Raw genomic sequence first — 22,793 nt, 5'->3', positions numbered from 1 at the left:
AGTAATTCTAGGTAACATTTATTGAATACCTCTTTGTACCAGGCACTATGCTTAATATTTTAATAGTCATAGCAGATCTGAGGTAGGTGACATTTTTATGCCCATTTTACAAGAAAGGACCCAAAATCCAGGTTTATGGAAGTCAAAAGACACAGAGGTGCATACTAAAACTCAAAGCGTCTTCGATTTCTATTATACTGTGATTTCCCTAAGTTGGGGTGGGAGAGAAACAGTGTCTTACTGTATGTCAGCATGCATTACGGTTTAGACCATGGCACAGAAAGTAGGGAGGAGGAAGTTAGATAAAACCATCTCCCTGGGCCAGTGCTGTGGTGTAGCGGGTAAAGCCGCTGCCTACAATGGGCACCAGTTTGAGACCTGGCTGCTCCACTTCTGATCTAACTCCCTGCTGTGTTCTGAGAAAGCAATAGAAGATGGCACAACCCCTGGGGCCCCTGCACCCACGTGGGAGACCCAGAAGAGGCTCCAAGCTCCTGGCTTCAGATCCAGTTAGCTGCAGCTGTTGTGGCTATCTGGGGAGTGAACCATCAGGTGGAAGACCTTTCTCTCTCTCTCTCTCTCTCTCTGCCTCTCTGTAATTCTGCCTTTCAAATAAATAATTAATTCTTAAAATAAATTTCTGGGGTCGGTGTTATAATGCAGCAGGTTAAACCACAGGCCAAGACACCAGCATCCCATATGGTTGCCCTTTCCAGCCCCAACTATTCCACTTCCGGTCCAGCTCCCTGCTAATGCATCTAGAAAAGCAGCAGTAGATGGCCCTAGTACTTGGGCCCCTGCCTGCAACATTGGAGACCCAATGGAGTTTCAGGCTCCTGGCTTGTGCCTGGCCAAGTCTCTGCTGTTATGGCAATTAAGGAAGTAAACCAAACAGATAAAGATCTCTCTTTCCTTTCTCTGTAACTCTGCATTCCAAATAAATAAATAAATAAATCTTAAAAAAGAGAAGCAGAGGGAGAAAGAGAGGTCTTCCGGACACTGGTTCATTCCCCAGATGACTGCAACAGCCGGAGCTGTGCTGATCCAAAGCCAGGAGCCAGGGGCTTCTTCTGGGTCTTCCACATGGGTACAGCGGCCCAAGGACTTAGGTCATTTTCTACTGCTTTCCCAGGCCATAGCAGAGAGCTGGATCAGAAGTGCAGCAGCTGGGATTTGAACCAGTGCCCATATGGGATACTGGCACTGCAGGTGGCGGCTTTACCCCCTATACCACAGCACTCCCCAAAATACATCTTAAAAAAATAAAAAAAGTCCCCTTCTTGCATGTCTTGAGAGCAATGGCTAGATGTACCAGGTAAGTGGCCAGACCAAAAAGTCTAATTTTTATGCTTTGAACAAGCTAGGAGAAAAATCATACTTGTACAGGGGTTAGACAAGAAAGCATTTCAGACGAAATCTGTGTACTATTAAGACCTACAAGAAAATGTTAAAGGGTATACTTATTTTATATTAGGGAATGCAGTCTTTCTGGGCAAATTAAATAGGGAGTTTGTTTTAGTTTGAAAATGAACATTCATGAAGTTTTAGGAGCCCACTTTTAGGAATCCTCCAACCCTACCTTTTCAACTGGTTTTGAGAAATAATAATTTAGAAAACATTTTCTTAAGAGAGAAATCTTTTACTTCAGATTTCCTAAAGTTAGAGTGATATAACATGGGACAATGTACAATGTCTTTATTGTTTTAGATATTTTATAATACAGCTCAGAACACCTGGCTGTGCTCAACTAAAAAGCAAAATAAAATATAACTAAAAGATTGAATAAGCAAGGAATTAACATGGTTTTATAATATTAATATAATATTATAATATAATATTAACTGGTAACTCAGGCTGTATGACCAGGTACAAACATTTTAGTATTTAATCTTGCAAAAATCATTTGCTCATCCAACAAAGGAACTAAAATATTTTTTACTTAGTACTTAAAGATTTTTGGTAAGCCGGCCAAAAAAAAGTTTTTCTTTTAAAGCATATTTAACATATTAAATAAAACATTCCACATAAAAATAGAAGCTTAAAGAACATAAAAGTTCTAATAAGAAAAAAGTTGAGCTGGCGCCGTGGCTCAATAGGTTAATCCTCCGCCTAGCGGCACCGGCACACAGGGTTCTAGTCCCAGTCAGGGCGCTGGATTCTGTCCCGGTTGCCCCTCTTCCAGGCCAGCTCTCTGCTATGGCCCAGTGGAGGATGGCCCAAGTGCTTGGGCCCTGCACCCCATGGGAGACCAGGAGAAGCACCTGGCCTTCGGATCAGCGCGATGCGCTGGCCATGGCGGCCATTGGAGGGTGAACCAACAGCCAAAGGAAGACCTTTCTCTCTGTCTCTCTCTCTCACTGTCCACTCTGCCTGTCAAAAAAAAAAAAAAAGTTGAGTAAGAGAAATTGAAAATTCAATTTTCATGTGAATCTTAGTACTGTTAGCTATACCTCCTTTAGTTTGGGAGCTTTGGGTAAGAAAAGTCCTATTTAATACTATTCAAATATATAAATATTAGTTGTATCTTCAGATTTCTTAGGTATTTAACAAAGCAAAAATATGATACATTAAAATTTCTTCAATTTCAAAACTTCAGAAGACACTTGTTATAAAAAACAGGGCTGGGAACATTGGAACATGTTTGCCCATTAGTGCAGTGAAATGAGCTGACCTTTTTGATTTACTTAGTCATAGAATCTATCATCAAAAATAGATTCTCTAACATAAAATAATACTTTCTGTGGTAATATTTGATGACATTTCTGATCAGAGCCCATAAAGGCTCTTAACAAATAAAACAATACTTGAAGATGTAGATATAAAATTCTCAAGGAATCACTTAAAAACACAGTTTCCTTCCTGTTTTGTTCATATAAAAAAGCAGGTTATCTTTATGCAGTCTCTGTAGCACCAAGGAATTCCATTTCAACCGTGGGCTTTGGTCGTTCGGCCGATCTGCCCTTCTTTCGGAATTCTGCAGCAATTTCCTCAAAAGATTTTCCTTTGGTTTCTGGAACTTTAAAAAATGTGAATAGGGTAAAACCCAAGACCACTCCAGAGAAGAGGAAAAACACGTAAGGCCCACAGAATTCCTGGAGAGAGAACAAAGAGATCCAGTTATTCTCTGTGTGGCTGTCTTCTGATTCCTGGGTCTGCACAGTATCAGTCTGCTTACCGCCAAGTACGGGAAACACAGGGCCACCAGGAAGTTGCAGACCCAGTTGCTGAAGGCAGCGAGTGCTAAGGCAGCTGGGCGTGGTCCTTGACTGAAAAGCTCTGCCCCTATGAACCAGGGGATTGGGCCTGGCCCAATTTCAAAGAAACTGACATTGAGGAAGATGGCTACCATGCTCACATAATTCATCCACGTGAACTTATCCTGAGGGAAAAACCAAATGGAAACAAAAGTGAGCCTAGGATCATGGCTGCTTTTTCCTTTATCTATAAAGAAGGTGTCCACTGAGCTTAGAGATGGACATAGTTCTCTTCCTAATGTGTTTATATTCATTGAAGTACAGGTTATTCTAGACTGAATCGTGCTTACATCTTTTGAGCTCCACCGGAGGAAATCCTCTGGATTAGGACTTTATGGGGTCCTTAGTCACTGTTTTCCTCTGAAAGGGGCAAGGCAAGCATCTGGTGGCCTTTGCTCCTACTCACACCAAGATTACTAGACAAGATGTCTAATTCCTTGTGAAGCAGTGGATGAGGACACCAGGCTGGGCACAGTTCACATACTTGCCCAAGGTCATACTGGCAGAGCTAGCATTAGAGCCCGGGTGGGGCCACCCCACAGCCTGTGCTCTGATGTGGCCCTACTGCCTCCCTGGGTAAAAAACAATTGACATGCTGATATCCAGAGTTTAAACCCAAGAAATGAGTTCTCCTTATAACACAATTCTTTGTGTTATATGCTGTTCTGAATTTATCTCATAAGTCCATCTCAGATGCTTTGACATACAAAGTACTTTAAACTAAAGCACAGGTGTTCTGTCACATATCAGAGTAGTCAACTGACTTACCAGTAGCACGAGTCCCAGGGACATGAAGATGTTACAGAAAAACATCCCAACCATTCCAATCAGAAACAGAGAACGTCGCCCAGCCTTCTCCACAAGGAATACCTGGGAATGTTTTTAAAAACATCATCAGGTTTTTTTGACCTGAAATATATTAGCTCTATACTTAGACTTAAGTCATTTTTACTATGAAAGAGGTCCTTTTCATTTATACAGTAGGGAGGAGGCAGTGCTGTTGTTCCATTTTACAGATGTGAGACTGAGGTGGGGAGAGACTATTGCCCCAGGTGACAGAGCTCATTTCGGTGAATGGTTAATGAACAAATACTGCTTAATTTAGTCACTTTGAATTGAATAAGGCTCTTCTAGAAGTAGACCACAGTGTTACCAGCATTCTTGGATTATCACCTTAAATACAATATTCTGAGGCTGTACATCTTAGACCTCTCCCAATAGATGTCCTGCACATTTGAAATCTGAAGGGTCTTCCTTTTAAAGTGACTTTAATTTCACTTCTGATAATTATCCATGGCTATAATTACAAAAGTGTGTGCACCGCAGGGACCTGAAACAGTATGACTGCTCTGGTGTCAACTCTTCTTATCAGCTTTCTCACTGCTTAATAGAATCAAATTCTGCCTACTCACTTGGAAACATAAGGAATTTGATCATTGTCCTAAAATTGTCAGGTCTGTATTTTTCTGGTGTACTTAAATGTACCTGCTGCTGGGAGTGGACTGTTCATTTAAAAAGATAAGACGTCAAAGCAGAAGGTTAAAGTACTTTCTTACCCTAATTGAGGAGATAGTCACTGACTTCATTGGGTCTACCTATGGACCTTTGCATTAATGTTTAATATTTACAACTAGCCAAGATCAGAGTTGGTGGAATAAGACTCTTGCCTGCTCCTTGGAATACTGCTAAGGCTGTTGAGTCAGTCTCTTCCCCCCAACCCCACACACCCCTACCTGTCATAGTTTCTCATCTCAATGAGTAACTCTTGGCTAGGCTCATCAGTCTATCAGTAAATCAATAGCAAGCCAATACCCTTAGTATAATGAGCTCTGGCTCTGGAGATACCTGAGGCATGTTTACTCTGCAAGGAAAGCCCCTTTCATCCCAGAAGCACATTCATGGGAGAGTTTCAAATCACTGCAGATAGGATGGTATTAAGCAAAGAGCCCAGGTTTACTTATTGAGCAAGAATGGGAAAAAGCAAACCTTTCTCAAATTCATAGCATTTCACCAAATGAAGAATTTCAAAATAATGCCATGGGAAATAGAATTATAAGTTGATTTTGATGCAAAGAATTTTTAAGCCTGTGCATAATTTCTTCATCATATGAATTTTTATGAACTCTGTGAACAACTGTGTGTTTTGACTCTTTAGTTATGACTTTCAAAGTTGGCGTGATGACACCCTATCAACCTACCAAGAAAATAAACATTTCTGCATGAATAAGGAGCTCTTACTACATGTTTCTTTTGTTTCTGAAAAATTATTAGGCAATAAACTTTAAAACTGCATGTTTGGAATATTGAGTTGAACATTCTTCTTGAAGCTGGGGTGAAGTTGGGGAAGTATGTGACGAGGTCGATGACTGGGGGAGTACGTCCTGGGTGCCTGGTTGGAGTTTGGGAGCAATAGCTTCTCCCCAAAGCTGTCCTGCCTCCCAGTCCCATCTATATTCCTCTGTTTTGTTTCCTCTCAAGTTTTCAGGCTTTCTTCTACTATTCCCTTAGTGTGGAATAAAATATAGCATGTGGAACATAATTTAGTGTGACATTGGTAAAATCTCTTCTACCCCCTGCCAAATACTGATTCAGAAAACAAGCGAAAAAACCTGATTATGTTCATTCTAAATTGGCGAAGCATTAATCATACATACTTCTATTTGCATATCTTTATTTGAAAGGATACACAGAATATGTTAACACTGGTCAATTTTGGGGAAAGTAGTATAGTAAGTTACTATTCTTTTTGCATTTTCTGAACTTTAAAATAGCTTTTCAAAAATGAATATAATTAAACATTTTTAAATGTTGTCTGTTGTTTGGTATTTAGCCTTGCTGTTAAATCTCTGGTTTAGATGCCCATGTCCCATACTGGAGTGGCTAGGTTCAATGCTTGCCTTTGGGTCTTGGCTCCAGTCTGCTGATACAGACCCTGGGAGGCTGTGATGATGGCACAGGTGGTTGGGTTCTTACTACTCATGAAGAACACTTAGACTGGCTGCCAGCTTTTGAGGAGTGAGCCAGTGGAAGAGAACTCTCTCTATATATCTCTCAGTGTTTCTTTCCCTTTCTCTCTCAAAGCAAAAAAAAAAAAAAATCCTAATGTTATCTGTAGTTCTAGAAGAGTAATTATATTGTTAGAACTTATTTCTTATTCTGTCAGTCACCTGCTCAAAAACTTCACAGAACCAAAGGATGAACCCTAAAAGGTATATTCAAGATAATTACAACATCATTTTAAATAAAACAACTCTTCTAACTCCAGTGGTGTTAGGGGCAAGGTAGAAAAAATTCTACACAAGTTTTCTCTTTAGATTTTCTCACAATGTGGGTCACCCAGTTTTGACAACTTGGTGGTTTACATAGCCAACTTAGTATGCACAGTGTTTTAATAATATCTATTTTACAAACATATGTCAAATTGGGATTTGTGAAATGTTATTCCAGGGAACCAAATGGTGAGTAGTCCCTTGGATTGCTTCCTACTCAGAGGCTCTCATTGACTTAGTGTGCCCTTTGGACTGGGACAGGCATTATCTGTAAAGGCAGGTCTGCAGAACCACTGGTGTCCCGTGTTGTCTATCCCTCAGTCTCTCTCCTAGGTTAGTGCTGTGGAATGTGATCTGCACAAACCTGCCTTTTGATCTAGGTAGCAAGGCTTTCATTTATTGACCATGCTAAGGTAACAGTTAAAAGTCCATGTGCACAGACTGAAAACACGTGGCTAAAATATACTGAGTATAGTACTGTAATCAAAGCTGAAAAACAGAAGCTTTTTGAATATTCTGTATTCAAAGATTAAAATGAGCCCAATTGCTCTCATTTTAGAATGAATTATCTTAGTTGGGAAGTTTTTGTACTTTTTGTAGTCTATTTTATTTCTTAGATGATTATGTTAAATGTTAGTATTTCAAGATACTGAATCTTTTTTTTTTTTTTTTTTTGACAAGCAGAGTGGACAGTGAGAAAGAGAGACAGAGAGAAAGGTTTTCCTTTTCCGTTGGTTCACCCCCAATGGCCACTATGGCCAGCACGCTGCACTGATCTGAAGCCAGGAGCCAGGTGCTTCTCCTGGTCTCCCATGGGATGCAGGGCCCAAGCACTTGCGCCATCCTCCACTGCACTCCCAGGCCATAGCAGAAAGCTGGCCTGGAAGAGGGGCAACCAGGACAGAATCCAGCGCCCCGACCGGGACTAGAACCTGGGGTGCTGGCGCCGCAGGCGGAGGATTAGCCTATTGAGCCGCTGCGCTGGCCTTGAATCATTTTTTTTTTTTTTTTGACAGGCAGAGTGGACAGTGAGAGAGAGAGAGACAGAGAGAAAGGTCTTCCTTTTCCGTCGGTTCACCCTCCAATGGCCGCTGCGGCCGGTGCGCTGCACTGATCTGAAGCCAGGAGCCAGGTGCTTCTCCTGGTCTCCCATGGGATGCAGGGCCCAAGCACTTGGGCCATCCTCCACTGCACTCCTGGGCCATAGCAGAGAGCTGGCCTGGAAGAGGGGCACCCGGGACAGAATCCGGCGCCCCGTCCGGGACTAGACCGGCCTGGTGTGCCAGCACCGCAAGGCGGAGGATTAGCCTAGTGAGCCACGGCGCCGGCCCTTGAATCAATTTTTAAGATACCTGGTTTTAAGAAGAGTCTATGATCTCTTTGCTTTATCAGAAAATGAAAAATAAAGTTTCTAGTTTAATGCCACTTACACTCCATCCACTCACAATATCTCACATACTGGTATGCGGCAGCACAAACCACTCCCTGGAAGTTCTGCCCAGTGACCTAACACCATAGGAATTTGTTGAGTCAGTTTACTTCTACTTACAGGTTGGACAGCTATTGGAGAGGACCTTATTTTTTATGTTTTAAAGTGTTTCTCAAAGACATCAGGATGAAAAAAATTTCAACCATGGAAGGGAACAACATAGGCAGACAGTCCAATATTGATAAAAATGATAAGCCATTGGCTGATCACAAGGGGTTTAAATACAATAAAACAATAGAGCATTAGAGGAAGAGGCCAGTGATTTACACAAATAAAAAGTTCTCTGTGTCTGTAACTGAGTTTTTAATTCTCGAATGAGTGACTAAGTGGCACCCCCGCTGTGGAGAGAGCCAGTAATCTATCTTCTTAATTATGTCAATCTAAATGCAGCATTTGCTTATTGAAATAGGGCTTTGCCCATGAACCACCTAGTTCTACACCTCCAGGGCACATGGACAAAAGTCATCCAATAACTTTTAGAACACAAATTTTCTACCCCATGTCTGCACCAAGAGATAAGCAGAGTGTTTACGGTATTGACTTACGGAGAGAGCAGTGAAAACTGTGTTGATAGCACCTACTCCAATGGTTGCATAAACAGGTTTCCTGATTCCAGCTTTCTGAAAAATGTTGGTTGAGTAGTAAAAGATCTGCAAAGTAAAAACAGTTTGTCCTTAGTCAAGAAGACCAGATCAAGAAATAACTCAGTCCCAGCCTTCAGAAACCTCCTATACTTAAATTTCTCCTTATACATTCTCCCAAGGAAACTACTTTTTCAACTTCTGATGTCATAAATAAATTTTTTTCTAGTCTTCTACTTGATATAAATGTCTGGATTCTTTGGTTCATTAGTACTTTTGTGAGAATCATACCTATTGTTTCTTTCCCTTGTAGAGTATTCTTTATCATTACTATGTATTATTTTGCTTCATTGATGTACCACAATGTAGTTACTCTTTTGACTCTCGCTGAGTATTTAGGTAGTGGCCATTTAGGCTGCTTATAAATAGTATTGTTATGAACATTCTAACCCTCCTTTTGGTGTAGTATACATATACATATATATATATATATATATATATATTATACCTGGGAATAGAATTGCTGGGCCATCGTGTATGCATAATGCTCAGCCTTGAAAGACATCGCCCAACAGTTTTCTGAAGTGACAACAATTGTAAACTCACCAGCATGTATACAACTTCTGATTGCTCTTGAGTTTAGCCCAAAAATGTCCACTAGTCTCAATAGCGATGGAGGAACCTGGTTCACAGCTCTCCTAATAGTCCTTTCAAAAGTTATTTATGAGGACCAGCACTGTGGATTAACAGGGGTTAACCTGCCACCTGCAGCAGTGCCGGCATTCCATATGGTGCTGGTTCAAGTTCTGGCTGCTCTGCTTCCAATCCAGCTCCCTGCTAATGTGCTTGGGAAAGCAGCAGAGAATGGCCTAAATTCTTGGGCCCCTGCACCCCCGTGGGAGACCCACAAGAATCTCCTGGCTTTGGGTTGGCCCAGCTCCTGCCATTGTGGCCATTTGGGGAGTAAACCAGTGGATGAACCATTTCTTTTTGTTTCTCTTCTCTCTCTAATTCTGCATTTCATTCCAGTTTCTTTCCCAGACCATAGCAGAGACTCGAACTGGTGCCCATATGGGAAGCCAGCACTGCAGGCAGCAGCTTAGCCCACTATGCCACAGCGCCGGCCTCTAACTCTGCATTTCAAATAAATAAGTAAATCTTTTTAAAAAGTCAAAGAGATCAAGAAGCCCCACAACAACAAAACAAACAACCCACTTAAAAGATGGGCCAAGGACCTCAATAGACATTTTTCAAAAGAGGAAATCCAAATGGCCAACAGACACATGAAAAAAAAATGTTTAGGACACTAGCAATCAGGGAAATGCAAATCAAACCACAATGAAGTTACACCTCACCCCGGTCAGAATGGCTCACATGCAGAAATCTACCAACAACAGATGCTGGCGAGGATGTGGGGAAAAAAAGGGACACTAACCCACTGTTGGTGGGAATGCAAACTGGTAAAGACACTATGGAAGTCAGTTTGGAGATTCCTCAGAAACCTGAATATAACCCTACCACATGACCCAGCCATCCCACTCCTTGGAATTTACCCAAAGGAAATTAAATTGGCAGGCCAGCACCGTGGCTCACTAGGCTAATCCTCCACCTAGCGGCGCTGGCACACCGGGTTCTAGTCCCGGTCAGGGCGCTGGATTCTCTCCTGGTTGCCCCTCTTCCAGGCCAGCTCTCTGCTGTGGCCGGGAAGGCAGTGGAGGATGGCCTAAGTGCTTGGGCCCTGCACTCCATGGGAGACCAGGAGAAGCACCTGGCTCCTGCCTTCAGATCAGTGTGGTGCGCTGACTGCAGCACGCCAGCCGTGGCGGCTTTTGGAGGGTGAACCAACGGCAAAAAGGAAGACCTTTCTCTCTGTCTCTCTCTCTCACTATCCACTCTGCCTGTCAAAAAAAAATTAAATTGGCAAACAAAAAAGCAGTCTGCACATTAATGTTTATTGCAGCTCAATTCACAATAGCTAAGACCTGGAATCAACCCAAATGCCCATCAACAGTACACTGGATAAAGAAATTTTGGGACATGTACTCTATAGAATACTATATAGCAGTCAAAAACAATGAAATCAGGTCATTTGCAACAAAATGGAGGAATCTGGAAAACATCATGCTGAGTGAAATAAACCAGTCCCAAAGGTGCTGATATCATATGTTCTCCCTGATCAGTGACAACTAACCAATCACCAGAAAGGAAACCTGTTGAAGTGAAAGGGACACTATGAGAAACAGTGACTTGATCAGCCCTTGTCCTGACTGTTGATGTACAACTTAATACTTTATCACTCTTAGTATTTTTTTTGTTCTACTTAATACTATTGGTTGAACTCTGTAATTAACACACAATTATTCTTGGGTGTTTAAATTTAACTGAAAAGTAATCCCTGTTAAATGTAAAAGTGGAAATAAGAGAAGGAAGAGATGTACAATTTGGGACATGCTCAAGCTGACTTGCCCCAAATGGTAGAGTTAGAAATGTGCCAGGGGATTCCAATTCAATCCCATCAAGGTGGCATGTACCAATGCCACCTTACTAGTCCAAGTGATCAATTTCAATTCACAATTGAGCATAATGATAGGTCTAAGAGTCAAAGGGATCACACAAACAAGACTAGCGTCTGCGAATACTAACTGATAGAATCAAAAAGGGAGAGAACGATCCAGCATGGGAATCAGGATACACCACAGACCCAGAATGGCAGATGTCCTAAACAGCACTCTGGCCTGAGAATCAGCCCTTAAGGCATTTGGATCTGGCTGAAGAGCCCATTAGAGTATTTTAGGCATGGAAAGGCAAGACACTCTGGCAAAAAAAAAGGACCTAAATGAATTAAAAATCTCTGCGAGTGAGATCTCAGTAGAAAGAACAGGCCATCAAAGAAGGAGGTACCTATCTCTGAAGGGAGGAGTGAACTTTCACTTTGACCATGACCTTGTCTAAATAAGATTGATGTCCGTGAACTCAAAAGGCTTCCATAGCCTTGACAACTCATGACAAGAGCCTAGGGAGATTACTGATGCCATAAACAAGAGTGTCAAATTGTTAAATCAACAACAGGAGTCACTGTGCACTTACTCCTCATGTAGGATCTCTGTCCTTAATGTGTTGTCCAATGTGAATTAATGCTATAACTAGTACTCAAACTGTATTTTACACTTTATGTTCTGTGTGGGTGCAAACTGTTGAAATCTTTACTTAATATATACTAAATTAATCTTCTGTATATAAAGATAATTGAAAATGAATCTTGATGTGATTGGAAGGGGAGAGGGAGCAGGAGTTGGGAGGGTTGCAGGTGGGAGGGAAGGTATTGCGGGGGGAAGCCATTGTAATCCATAAACTGTACTTTGGAAATTTATATTTACTAAATAAAAGTTTAAAAAAGTTACTCATGCTTATATATTTATAATAGTTTTTTAGGTCATTCTGCCTTCTCTCATCCTGTCATTCCTTTCCTACATAATGTGTCCTTTTCCTGGCACTTCTTTCTGTAGACAATACTAATGCAGGAGGACTTTGCAGACTGTGCTCTGTGATAGTGGCTTGGAGCACACTACACACTATCCTAGCAGCCTGGATGCCTCTGCAAGTCAGGCCCTGGGACGGAAGCTGAAGCAGTTTCAGAGAGATTAAGTACTGTTCCATTGGAAATACAAGCAGAGGTAAAAGAGGGAACAGAAATCTGGCACCTAAGCTTCAAAGTTATGCAAAGTATTAAGTAAAATATAGGCACTTTAAAGAAGAACAGAGGCCACAATAGAGAAGTACTTAGGTTATAGAGTGAGATTCATTTTAGGAATCCTCTGCTTTGACTGATAGCACTTTCCTTTCCTCCCTCAAGGCTCTGACCATCCATCAGTTATCACCAAAGTAAACCCTGGAGATCTGATATTGGTTCATTGTACAGAAACCCCATCCAAATCTGTAACAGCAATGAAAGGGATGGTGATTTTCATTATCTTATATCTTAACACACGCTTCTAGTAGCTAAGTGCCAGTAGAACCATTTTAGTTTGAGTGATGCAAAACCTAAAAACTAGGTAGTTTAATACTCAGTATGTTTCTCAGACAAGTCTTACCTTTATAAAAAATATGAATACTTATTTATTTGGAAGGCAGAGTTACAAAGTGAGTGTGAGACAGAGAGAGACCGTCTATATGCTGGTTCACTCCCTGAATGGCCACAATGGCCAGGGCTGGGCCAGGCTGACGCCAGGAGTTGTCTGGGTCTTGCGCATGAGTGGCAGGGGCCTAAGCACTTGAGTCATCTTTTCTGCCTTCCTGGGTGCATTAGCAGGGAGATAGGTCATAAGTGGAGCAGCAGTTACTCAAACCAGTGCTCATACGAGATGCTGGGCATCACAGGCAGCAGCTTAACCTGCTATACCACAACGCTGGCCCCTTCCCTCTATATCTTAATTCATTATGCTCCTAAGAATTAGAAGGTGGGGGCTGGCACTGTGGCATTGTAGGCTAAGCCTCTACCTGTGGCACCAGCATCCCAGATGGAAGCCGGTTCGAGTCCTAGCTGCTCCTCTTCCAATCCAGCTCTCTGCTATGGCCCGGGAAAGCAGTGGAAGGTGGTCAAAGTGCCTGGGCTCCTGCACCCCCATGGGAGACCTGGAAGAAGCTCCTGGTTCTTGGCTTTGGATCAGCTCAGCTTTGGTCATTTTGGCCTTTCAGGGAGTGAACGAGTAGATGGAAGACCTTTCTCTCTGTCCATAAATAAATAAAATCTTAAACAGGACTTAGAAGGCGTTCTTAAACTTACCCCATTGATTCCAGAAAATTGCTGAGCCATGTGCAGCATCAGTGCCACTATAATAGGCTGCCGGCAGCTGGAGTTGGTAAAGAGCTGAATGATAGAGACTTTCTGCTCACTTGATGCTTCTTCTTTTTCTTTTCTCATCTCATTAATGTCTTTGCTTATATCATCACTTCCTCTTAATCTTTTCAAGCCTGCCCCCGAATATGATCAGGTTAATTAATTCAGGTCAAAAGGAAAACAAATTTATTCTTAGGTTAATAAAAGAGCTACAATTCTACAGGTCTGTTTCTTTCACTTAGTACCATGGATATTGGAAATTGTTTTTGTTAACTTCTGCTCTTTGATTTAAAAAAGGTAGAACATTAGCCTTCACCTCATGGCAGTAAAAACTCTTTTCCTGTTTGTCATAGAAGCATAATGCTGGGAGGGTCTTCTGGAAGCTCTCATTAGACTTGAGTGAATGTGTATGGGTGTGAAATGGCATGTGTGCCAGTCATGCATCTTCTTACTTGCAGTCACTGACTTTATCCGGAAGGCACTGGTACTAATTACACAAGTAACCATTCATACACATTGCTTTGCATTAGCTGATAGTTCCAAAAGAATAGGAAGAAAGAAAATTCACCCACAGACTTACTTTTCTTTGCTTTGACTTCCTCCTCCAACGTGATGTAAAGGTATCTTGGACTTTCTGGACAGAAAAATAGTAGCAGAATCTGGAGGAGGGCTGGCACAGCAGACAGGCCAAGCAGGATATGCCAGTGATGATTATTGCCCAGGACAGAGTCAAGTCCCACAATCTGAAAGGGCAAGCAGAGAACGTATCAGTTGTATAGTACTCTGGGTCTGCCTTCTATAGCATTTGTTTAGCAAGCACATTGGCTATTTGATAAATACCTAATAACCGTGGTTCAAGTACTAGGTCACTTCAGAATGTTTGTGGAAATGTGAATTTAAAGATAAAGTTTATTGTGGTGCATAACAATTTTTTAAACCCATGCATAATTTTTTAATAGTATGTTTTTCCACAAACTTTTCGTATATTTTGCATCTGCGTAAGATGGAAACTGTTACTAGTGTGTCTCACTTTAACTAAATTAAGGATTTTTTTTTGACAAAGAATTCTAGATTTGTTTTTCAATTAAGCAAACTTTTGAAAACACATTTGAAATATAAAACAACACAAAGCTGGGGCCGGCACTGTGGCATAGCGAGCTAAGCCTCTGCCTACAGTGCCAGCATCCCATATGGGCGCCAGTTCTAGTCCTGGCTGCTCCTCTTCTGATCCAGCTCTCTGCTATGGCCTGGGTAACAGTAGAAGATGGCCTGAGTGCTTGGACCCCCTGCATCTGTGTGGGAGACCAGGAGGAAGCTCCTGGCTCTTGGCTTCAGATTGGTCTAGCTCCAGCCATTGCAGCCATTTGGGGAATGAACAAGTGGATGGAAGACATTTCTCTCTGTCTCTCCCCCTCTCTGTAATTCTACCTCTCAAATAAATAAATAGCTTATAAAAAATAAAGCAACAGGTGACTAGATGGAATGATACTGTATTAAACTCATACACAACTTTGGATCTTTTCCTAAACATTCCTTCTTAGATTACCCAGAACTTAAATAGAATGGGGTTTCGTAGATAGAACAGTTGCTCTGATTGAAGCCAGCTTTATGATACTTATTGCATTTATTTACATGTGGACTTCCTTGTAGAAGGCCAGAAGTATGGAGTTCCAAGAACTCCCTCTTGAGACTACATGGTAGAAAAGAAACTGATAGAGCCAGATGAGTAAGTACACCTGATTACCATTTGCACATTAGATTTCCAGGTAAAAGACTCAAAGGAAACCCAAGCAGTCAAAAATTTGAAGTTATCTTCTCCATAAAAACTAAAAGGAGCAATTTAATTCTAGAGTAGCTAGAAGTTTTGGCTTGCCTGTTCACCTCTGATGCCATACCCACCAATAACTCTAAGGAGAAAAGGGACAAGTGGGAATAATTTACCTTTGGACTATAAAGTCTATGTCTCTACATTGCCACTTCTCCTGGTGGAATTGTCTTTCTTCTCTGTCCTGGTCTACAATGACAGTGGATAGTCAACGTGTGAAATGGCATGCACCGGAAGAGAACAGATGAAGCAGAGGATATGTGAAGGGGGGAGGGACAGGAAGTCTTTACCTGACTAATAAGAATGCCAGTGACAAGAGCCAGCTGGTGAAGAGCTCCAAGGGCGCCCCTGAGTGTAGTTGGAGCAATTTCCCCAATATACATGGGAACCAGGCCTGAAATGAGCCCTGTATGAGACATGAACACAAATGTTAAAGTACAGCCAGGACTACTTCAAGAATAATAATTTAAGTACAGTCAATACTCTGACAGCCCCTTTTTGAGTCCATTGGAAGAGAGAGCTTTTGTCCCCAGCCATTTTTGTTGATAGGATGCTAAGTGCAGTTGTGATTGGAAATATGAATAGAAAGAAATTCTTATTCATGTATTGGCAATTCTTCATGGTGTTATTAGTTAAAAATATCCATGTTAACATTTAGTTTACATCAATAATGTCTTAAGCTGTCTTCAGAAAGGAGACTAAGGGATGTTTTAATAATGTTCTTAATCTGTACTCATGAGTTTAAAGGAAATTAGGACATATAGAGGCCAACATCTTGATGGAGGTGATAAATGACTTGCCAAAGATCACAGTACACTAGAGCATTAGCATGAGAACTACAAGCCCTGTCTGTGTTTCCACAATGTGGAGATGTTTCAAGACCTCTGGTAGGGTGATGATGGGGAATGCAAAGTAGAGGAGGTTAAGGAAGAATTGAAGGACTCTTTCCCCAATTATTGCAGTCAGAGCAAATTCTATCCAAATATTAGGCTTCAAAAATTTTATTTGAAGAAAGACTTTTGATGATTATAGGAATACAGAAATTTTGAAAAGTACTAGGTCATATTGCCTTACGTAGCTTTCTTAAATACACAGAGAATCAGTCATCTTGGAAATGGTGGAGCATCCTGCCAGTTGATGATTGCATCAAAAGGTCAGAGACTATCGGTAAAGCAAAGCTGAATCCAATATTTGGCATTTTCTTTTTCTTTTTTTCTTTTTTTCTTTTTTTGACAGGCAGAGTGGACAGTGAGAGAGAAATACAGAGAGAAAGGTTTTCCTTTTCCATTGGTTCACCCCTCAATGGCCGCTGCGGCCAGTGCACTGTGCTGATCCAAAGCCAGGAGCCAGGTGCTTCTCTTGGTCTCCCATGCGGGTGCAGGGTCCAAGGACTTGGGCCATCCTCCACTGCACTCCCGGGCCACAGCAGAGAGCTGGCCTTCAGAGGAGCAACCGGGACAGAATCAGGTGCCCCGACCAGGACTAGAACCCGGTGTGCCGGTGCCGCAGGCGGAGGATTAGCCTATTGAGCTGCGGCGCTGGCCTTTGGCATCTTCTTAAGAATTTAAAAATAAATTTTTTCAGAATTTTTCTCTTAGAGGATACCTACTTATCAAATAGAAATGGATTATATTTGTGTAAAAATACTTTTAGCAACTGTTTTCTATATATATTTTTAATGCTTCAAATTGTTCTTAAATCTCAACTGAACATTTATATGGTTGTTAGGATATCTGTACGTCTGCTGAATTTTATATATGATGCTAATGTATGTCCTGTTGATCTTAAGTAAGGAAAATTTATTTTACCTTATTATGGGTTGTATTATCTTTCTGTCATATCTACTATTTTTGTAAATCAAGAACAGAATGATGTGATATGATCATAGGTCTAAATCACTTGAACCTAAAGTGAAATTACAATTTTTAGTTTCTCCCCTCATATATATATATAATCATACATCCTATACATTTTTAGCAACTTTAATACCCAAATAAGGTCAGGCATAATTTTGAAAGATGGCTGCAGAGCACAAGTTACTTGGCTATGATAATTATGGGCTTCTCAACCATATGTTTATTACATTTATTTTACATTTTGCTAAAAATATTTTGTGATGTCTTTTTTTTTTTTTTTAATTTTTGACAGGCAGAGTGGACAGTGAGAGAGAGAGACAGAGAAAGAAAGGTCTTCCTTTGCCGTTGGTTCACCCTCCAATGGCCGCCGCTGCAGCCGGCGCACCGCGCTGATCTGATGGCAGGAGCCAGGAGCCAGGTGCTTTTCCTGGTCTCCCATGGGGTGCAGGGCCCAAGCACCTGGGCCATCCTCCACTGCACTCCCTGGCCATAGCAGAGAGCTGGCCTGGAAGAGGGGCAACCGGGACAGAATCCGGCGCCCCAACCGGGACTAGAACCCGGTGTGCCGGCGCCGCAAGGTGGAGGATTAGCCTATTGAGCCACGGCGCCGGCCGTGATGTCTTTTCTATATTATATTTTTAAAAATAGAGAAAAAAGAAAAATCGTGATTTAGACTTCTTTCATAGTACTATTATTTGTATCTCAACAGAGAAGGGACTGGGGCTCAGATTTAATTACTACCTCTAAGGCCATCCAGAAACGGTGCCAGAATGGATTTACCCTGAATCCAAAGCTCTTTCCCATGTTAGTTGACTTTTCACTTTGATAAAACTACTCTGATCTTCAGCTATTTGTATTAACATTGAAAGTAATGAAAATGTATGTTTGAGTTATTAACCTGTGAGTATTTTAGACTTTTGCTTCAACTGACCATTGAAAATGCATGAAATTAAAGTGTTTTCTGCAAATGGAATGCTTTATACAAGTTTTAGACCTTACTTCTCTTTTCCCCCTCTACTGGTTGTTAGTGCTTTGAAGGGTAACTACAATTTGTGAAAAAATGGGTTAAAATGTCAGCCCAGAGCTGTCATTCTCAGGGCTTCACTGCTTTTGAGAAGTTAAAAGATTTGACCATTTGTTTTAAAGACTGAATGATTCTTTGTTCAGACCTCCGCTAATTTGCTTCCTCTGTAAGTTTGCAAAGCTTTTTCCAGGGACTAGTAATTCTCACTATTCAGACCTAAAATTGAGAGAAGGAGTATCTTTCTTCTATTCTGAACTCCTTTACCAGTTGTTTCTGCCTGATTCCTTCTCTCTTATGGACACCACCACTTCGCTGAGTCATGGATAGAACCAGACAGTGCTAGGAAATGTGGTCTAGGAGATGGCTCCAGGCGTCAAGGTCTTGCTAGATATGAGAAACAGAAGTGATGGTCTGGTAGGGCTTAGGAGCAGAGTTTAGGTTCTGGATCTAGCTGTCTTCCACTGTCTTCTGGTACCACAAGAGTAATAACAACAGCTAGCATTTATTGGCAGCTTGCTATATATTAGAATCTATTCTGAATATTTTACGTCCATTCTCACAATCACCCTGTATTAGCTTTATGTTACTACAACTAAATAGCTGACACAGACTACTTACAAAGAAAGTGAGTTAATTTTGGTTCATGGTTTTGGAGATTCACAGTCTAATATCTGGCAGGCCCTATTGTTCAGGCCATGTGGTGATGCTAGGGGATAGCAATGGTGGAGCTTGTGCAGAGGGAGGATCACATGGTAAGCCAGAAAGCAGAAAGAGAGGCTAGGCCCAACTCAGCTGCTATAACCAACCATCTGGCAAGATCTGCCTTTTGAGGACGTGCTCCCAGTGATCTAAGGACCTCCCACCCAGTCCACCTCCTAACATTGTAATTGGATCAAGACTGTACCCTCTTTAATACCATTAACTTACGACTTTGGAGCTTAAATGCCTGCATGAATTGGGAAGTGAAGCCACATTCAATCTATAACACACATTGTAGGATAGATAGTAAAGTCCTCTTCATTTAACAGGTGAAGAAACTGAGAGAGTTAAGTAATTTGTGAGATATCAGACAACTAGAGGTGATATCATTGAAGTGAATAAGAACATAGGATAGATAGCACACTTACTGTTCCCTAACCTCTCTCACTCAAGACGTCTACATTTGCTACTCCGTTTCCCTCTGTCATGCCACCATCGCCTAAAAAATATCCCAGCATGTTGCCATATGTGGCTTGAGAGCAACTTTCAGACAAAAATGTGTATGTGTGTGTGTGTGTGTGTGTGTGTGAGACTTACCACAGTAGAGTCCTGATATGCCTCTTCCTGCAATTATAAGTATATGAGATGGTCCCAATTTTGAACACCCCATCAAGAGCGCTCCAACTAATGAGAAGATGTTTGCTACCAAGAGGGATTTGATTCTGAAATTTTGAAAAGCAAGGATTATAAATTCAGCATCAAAACTTGATGAAATTTTTTGCTTTCAGAGAATATTGAGATTTTTGCTCAAGATCAATTATTTTAACTCTACTATAAATGCTAGTGCAGGAATCTTGAGCCAAGATTCCTACTTTGACTCATCCATGGGCTAAAATATTAACAATAAGTATTATGTAGGATGAGAGAATCTGGGCTGTATATACCTGCTGTCCACACTTGGATTGAGATGATTAAGTTACATGGATGAATAGTTTAAGATAACAGTTCTGACTTTTTAAAAAATAACAGTTAGCTAATTAGATAGTCTACAAGCTTATTGTTTTTAAAGAATAACTGGTGATAGCTGAAGCTGTAAGCTAAAATTTGGTTTCTTCCTTTTTTTCTTTCAGTGATACAGGTTTTTAGTTGATGTAATTAGGAGAGAAACTTTTGCTAACAAATTCTTTTCATATAAATTAGTTGCAAGTAAATTTAAAAATAGTATTAAGTCTCACCATACAGAATTATACTTAACCTTATTTTAACATTGTATGCCAGTATATTTCCAGACTCTATGAATTAATATTAACCAATGTAAAATATGCAATGTAGTTGATAATGGCAACAATGTTATTTTTTATTCCTATTTAGTGGGAAAGTGAAATACACCAAAACCTTCTTCAGAGTTAAGTAAATGATGCTAAGGCCAATGAAATAATCTCAGTGGACATTTTCATATTTGTGCCATACAGAAGTGTAAGCACCTTGTTATATTTTATTCTAATGTTTCAAACTGTGATAGATGAGCTTTTCCTCAGCAAGTATCTTTAACACCAAACAGATTTATTTTTCTGGAGAGTAAAACTATACAATCTGATACCGCAGTGATTGCCTAACTGCTATTTGATAAGCTGAATAATGTTCCCCAGGAGCCAAATCCTGACCCTCAGACTCTGTGAATGCTACTGTACATGATAAAAGGGACTTTGAAGCTGTGATTATTAAGGATCTTGAGATGGAGGAGGTTATCTTGGATTATTAAGGTAGTTTGTAAGAGAAGGGCAGATGAGGAGAAGGTGATGTGATTAGAATAATCCAGGCTGGGTTGGAGTGCTTTGAAGATGGGGGAACAGCTGCAAGCCAAGGACTGCAGGTAGCCACTGCTTTCTATATTTGGTGTATATTATTTTTATTATGGGAAAAAATAGTCACGAATACACAAAATTTGGGTTCAAACAACAGGAAATAATATCTGATTTTATTTTCTCTATAGAACAGGTGTGGGGAGGTTCCTGCCAATGGGTCATACTGTGCAATCATTTAGTCTGGCTTTGCCAGTGCAACTGCAGGCAGGACTCAAAATGCAATAAATCTATAGCAGACTAATTTTTTTAAGTTGATAATTTTGTATGGCGTACTAATGATGCTATAAATACCAAAATGGCCCTTGGCAGTAAAAAGATTTCCCTATCCCTGCTATATAGGATGGGAAACCCCAACAAATTTATCATGTCATATGACTAAATGAGAGTCTAGGGTAAAGGGATTTTACTAATGTCTTTAAAATGCCTAATAGAAACCAAATGGAGATACCACTCACTTCCTGTCTTGTTGGGCCTTTGAGATGGTAGCAGCAGCTAGAAACTGCTGGCCAAGTATTCTGGACAACAGGGAGTTGGAGATGTTGACTTGACATAGGACTTGACTGATCTAAATGCCAAATTCTAATCTAAAAATGAAAAACCTGGAAGTCTGAGAACTGGTAATTTGTGGTGAAACTCATAATGGATTCTTAGGTTAAAAATATCAATCCAAGCTCTTCTGTTGAGTTTCTGGATTGACAATTTGTATGGTGGCTTCCTAAAATGTTTTCATAACTTACAAAGCCAGAGAATCAAATCAATTATCTAGAAATACACACCACATTCACTTATGCTACAATGCCTCCATGATTGGTTACATTGCTGTAATAGCGTTTTCCACGTATTTAAGCTAACATCAACCTGCCTGGTAGGGTTATGGGTTGCAAAAAATAACTCCAAGAGCATCTCACAAAAGAAAAGGAGATATCTTTCTATACAAATTCTAACAAAACCAAAATTTTAAAGTTTCTCTGTTAATTCTTATTTGTAAAATTTGCCTACCTTCCAAGCTTGTCTCCAAGCCACCCACCAAAGAATGATGCAATCATTCCACCAACTGCAAAGCTGGACACAGACAGGGACCAGAACATGGTGATGAGGCCATCAGGTGTCATAGTGTCTTGCTCAGACCCAGGGGGTGATGTTGGGTACACAGGGGTGGTGGACAGTGCCTCTGTATCGTTGATAGTATAGCTGTTGATAGCCTTTCGGTCATCCAGTGGAACACCCAAAACATGTCTGTAATGGGATTTTATTGTCTGGGGAAACAGAGAGAAAATTACTCCAATATTTCACTTACTCTATATATTTTTGTTGATTTTTCCCTTAAAATGTTAGTTGGATATTTAGTTAAGACTGTCCTAATTATGTGTGTCATGTACATATAAACAGGAATAGATTTATTTTAGTTGACCATATCCTATAAAGTAGAGGTTACAAATCTGACCTGTTCTGCAGGTTATAAAGATACATTTTTTTTAATCCTTGACAGGCAGAGTGGACAGTAAAAGAGAAAGACAAAGAGAAAGGTCCTCCTTTGCCGTTGGTCCACCCTCCAATGGCCGCCGCGGCCGGCGCATCGCGCTGATCCGAAAGCAGGAGCCAGGTGCTTCTCCTGGTCTCCCATGGGGTGCAGGGCCCAAGCACTTGGGCCATCCTCCACTGCACTCCCGGGCCACAGCAGAAAGCTGGCCTGGAAGAGGGGCAACCGGGACAGAATCCGGCGCCCCGACCAGGACTAGACCGGCCCGGTATGCCAGCGCCGCAAAGCGGAGGATTAGCCTAGTGAGCCACGGCACCGGCCATAAAGATACATGTTAACACAAGTATTGCTTCACCACAAATATTTAGTAGAAGTATAAAAGAAAAAGATTGGGAGAGGATAAGATGAGGGAGGCAGGCATTTGGACCAGCAGTTATGATGTGTCATGGGACACTGGCAACCCATGTTGGAGTGCCTGGTTTGGGTCTTGGCTCCTCAGCCTCCAATCCAGCTTCCTGCTTATGTACACCCTGGAGGCAGCAGATGGTGGCTCAAATATAGGTTTCCTGCCATGCATGAAGGAGACCTGATTTGAGTTCAGCTTCATGGCTTTG

The 22,793-nt window shown here is 41.1% G+C and overlaps 1 protein-coding gene across 1 annotated transcript in view; it reads right to left on the bottom strand.

Moving 5' to 3' along the window:
* Positions 1 to 2,073: 2,073 nt before the first annotated feature.
* The window catches only part of SLC2A2 (solute carrier family 2 member 2), a 31,722-nt gene continuing 11,002 nt past the window's right edge, over positions 2,074 to 22,793 (bottom strand). The window contains exons 3-11 of the mRNA XM_051818782.3: positions 21,699 to 21,955; positions 19,432 to 19,556; positions 15,546 to 15,661; positions 14,011 to 14,173; positions 13,377 to 13,564; positions 8,558 to 8,662; positions 4,023 to 4,124; positions 3,176 to 3,379; positions 2,074 to 3,092 (exon numbers count right to left, since the gene is read on the bottom strand). Of these exons, the coding sequence (XP_051674742.2) occupies positions 2,892 to 3,092; positions 3,176 to 3,379; positions 4,023 to 4,124; positions 8,558 to 8,662; positions 13,377 to 13,564; positions 14,011 to 14,173; positions 15,546 to 15,661; positions 19,432 to 19,556; positions 21,699 to 21,955 (1,461 nt within the window). The 3' untranslated portion in view covers positions 2,074 to 2,891. The remainder of the gene's footprint in view (positions 3,093 to 3,175; positions 3,380 to 4,022; positions 4,125 to 8,557; positions 8,663 to 13,376; positions 13,565 to 14,010; positions 14,174 to 15,545; positions 15,662 to 19,431; positions 19,557 to 21,698; positions 21,956 to 22,793) is intronic.

This window comes from Oryctolagus cuniculus, chromosome 4 (genome assembly GCF_051225735.1).
Source record: "Oryctolagus cuniculus isolate XC-2025 breed Fujian yellow rabbit chromosome 4, ASM5122573v1, whole genome shotgun sequence".
Taxonomy (NCBI): domain Eukaryota; kingdom Metazoa; phylum Chordata; class Mammalia; order Lagomorpha; family Leporidae; genus Oryctolagus; species Oryctolagus cuniculus.
Note: the sequence above shows the minus strand (reverse complement) of the source record. Positions and strands in the feature narration are given on the sequence as shown.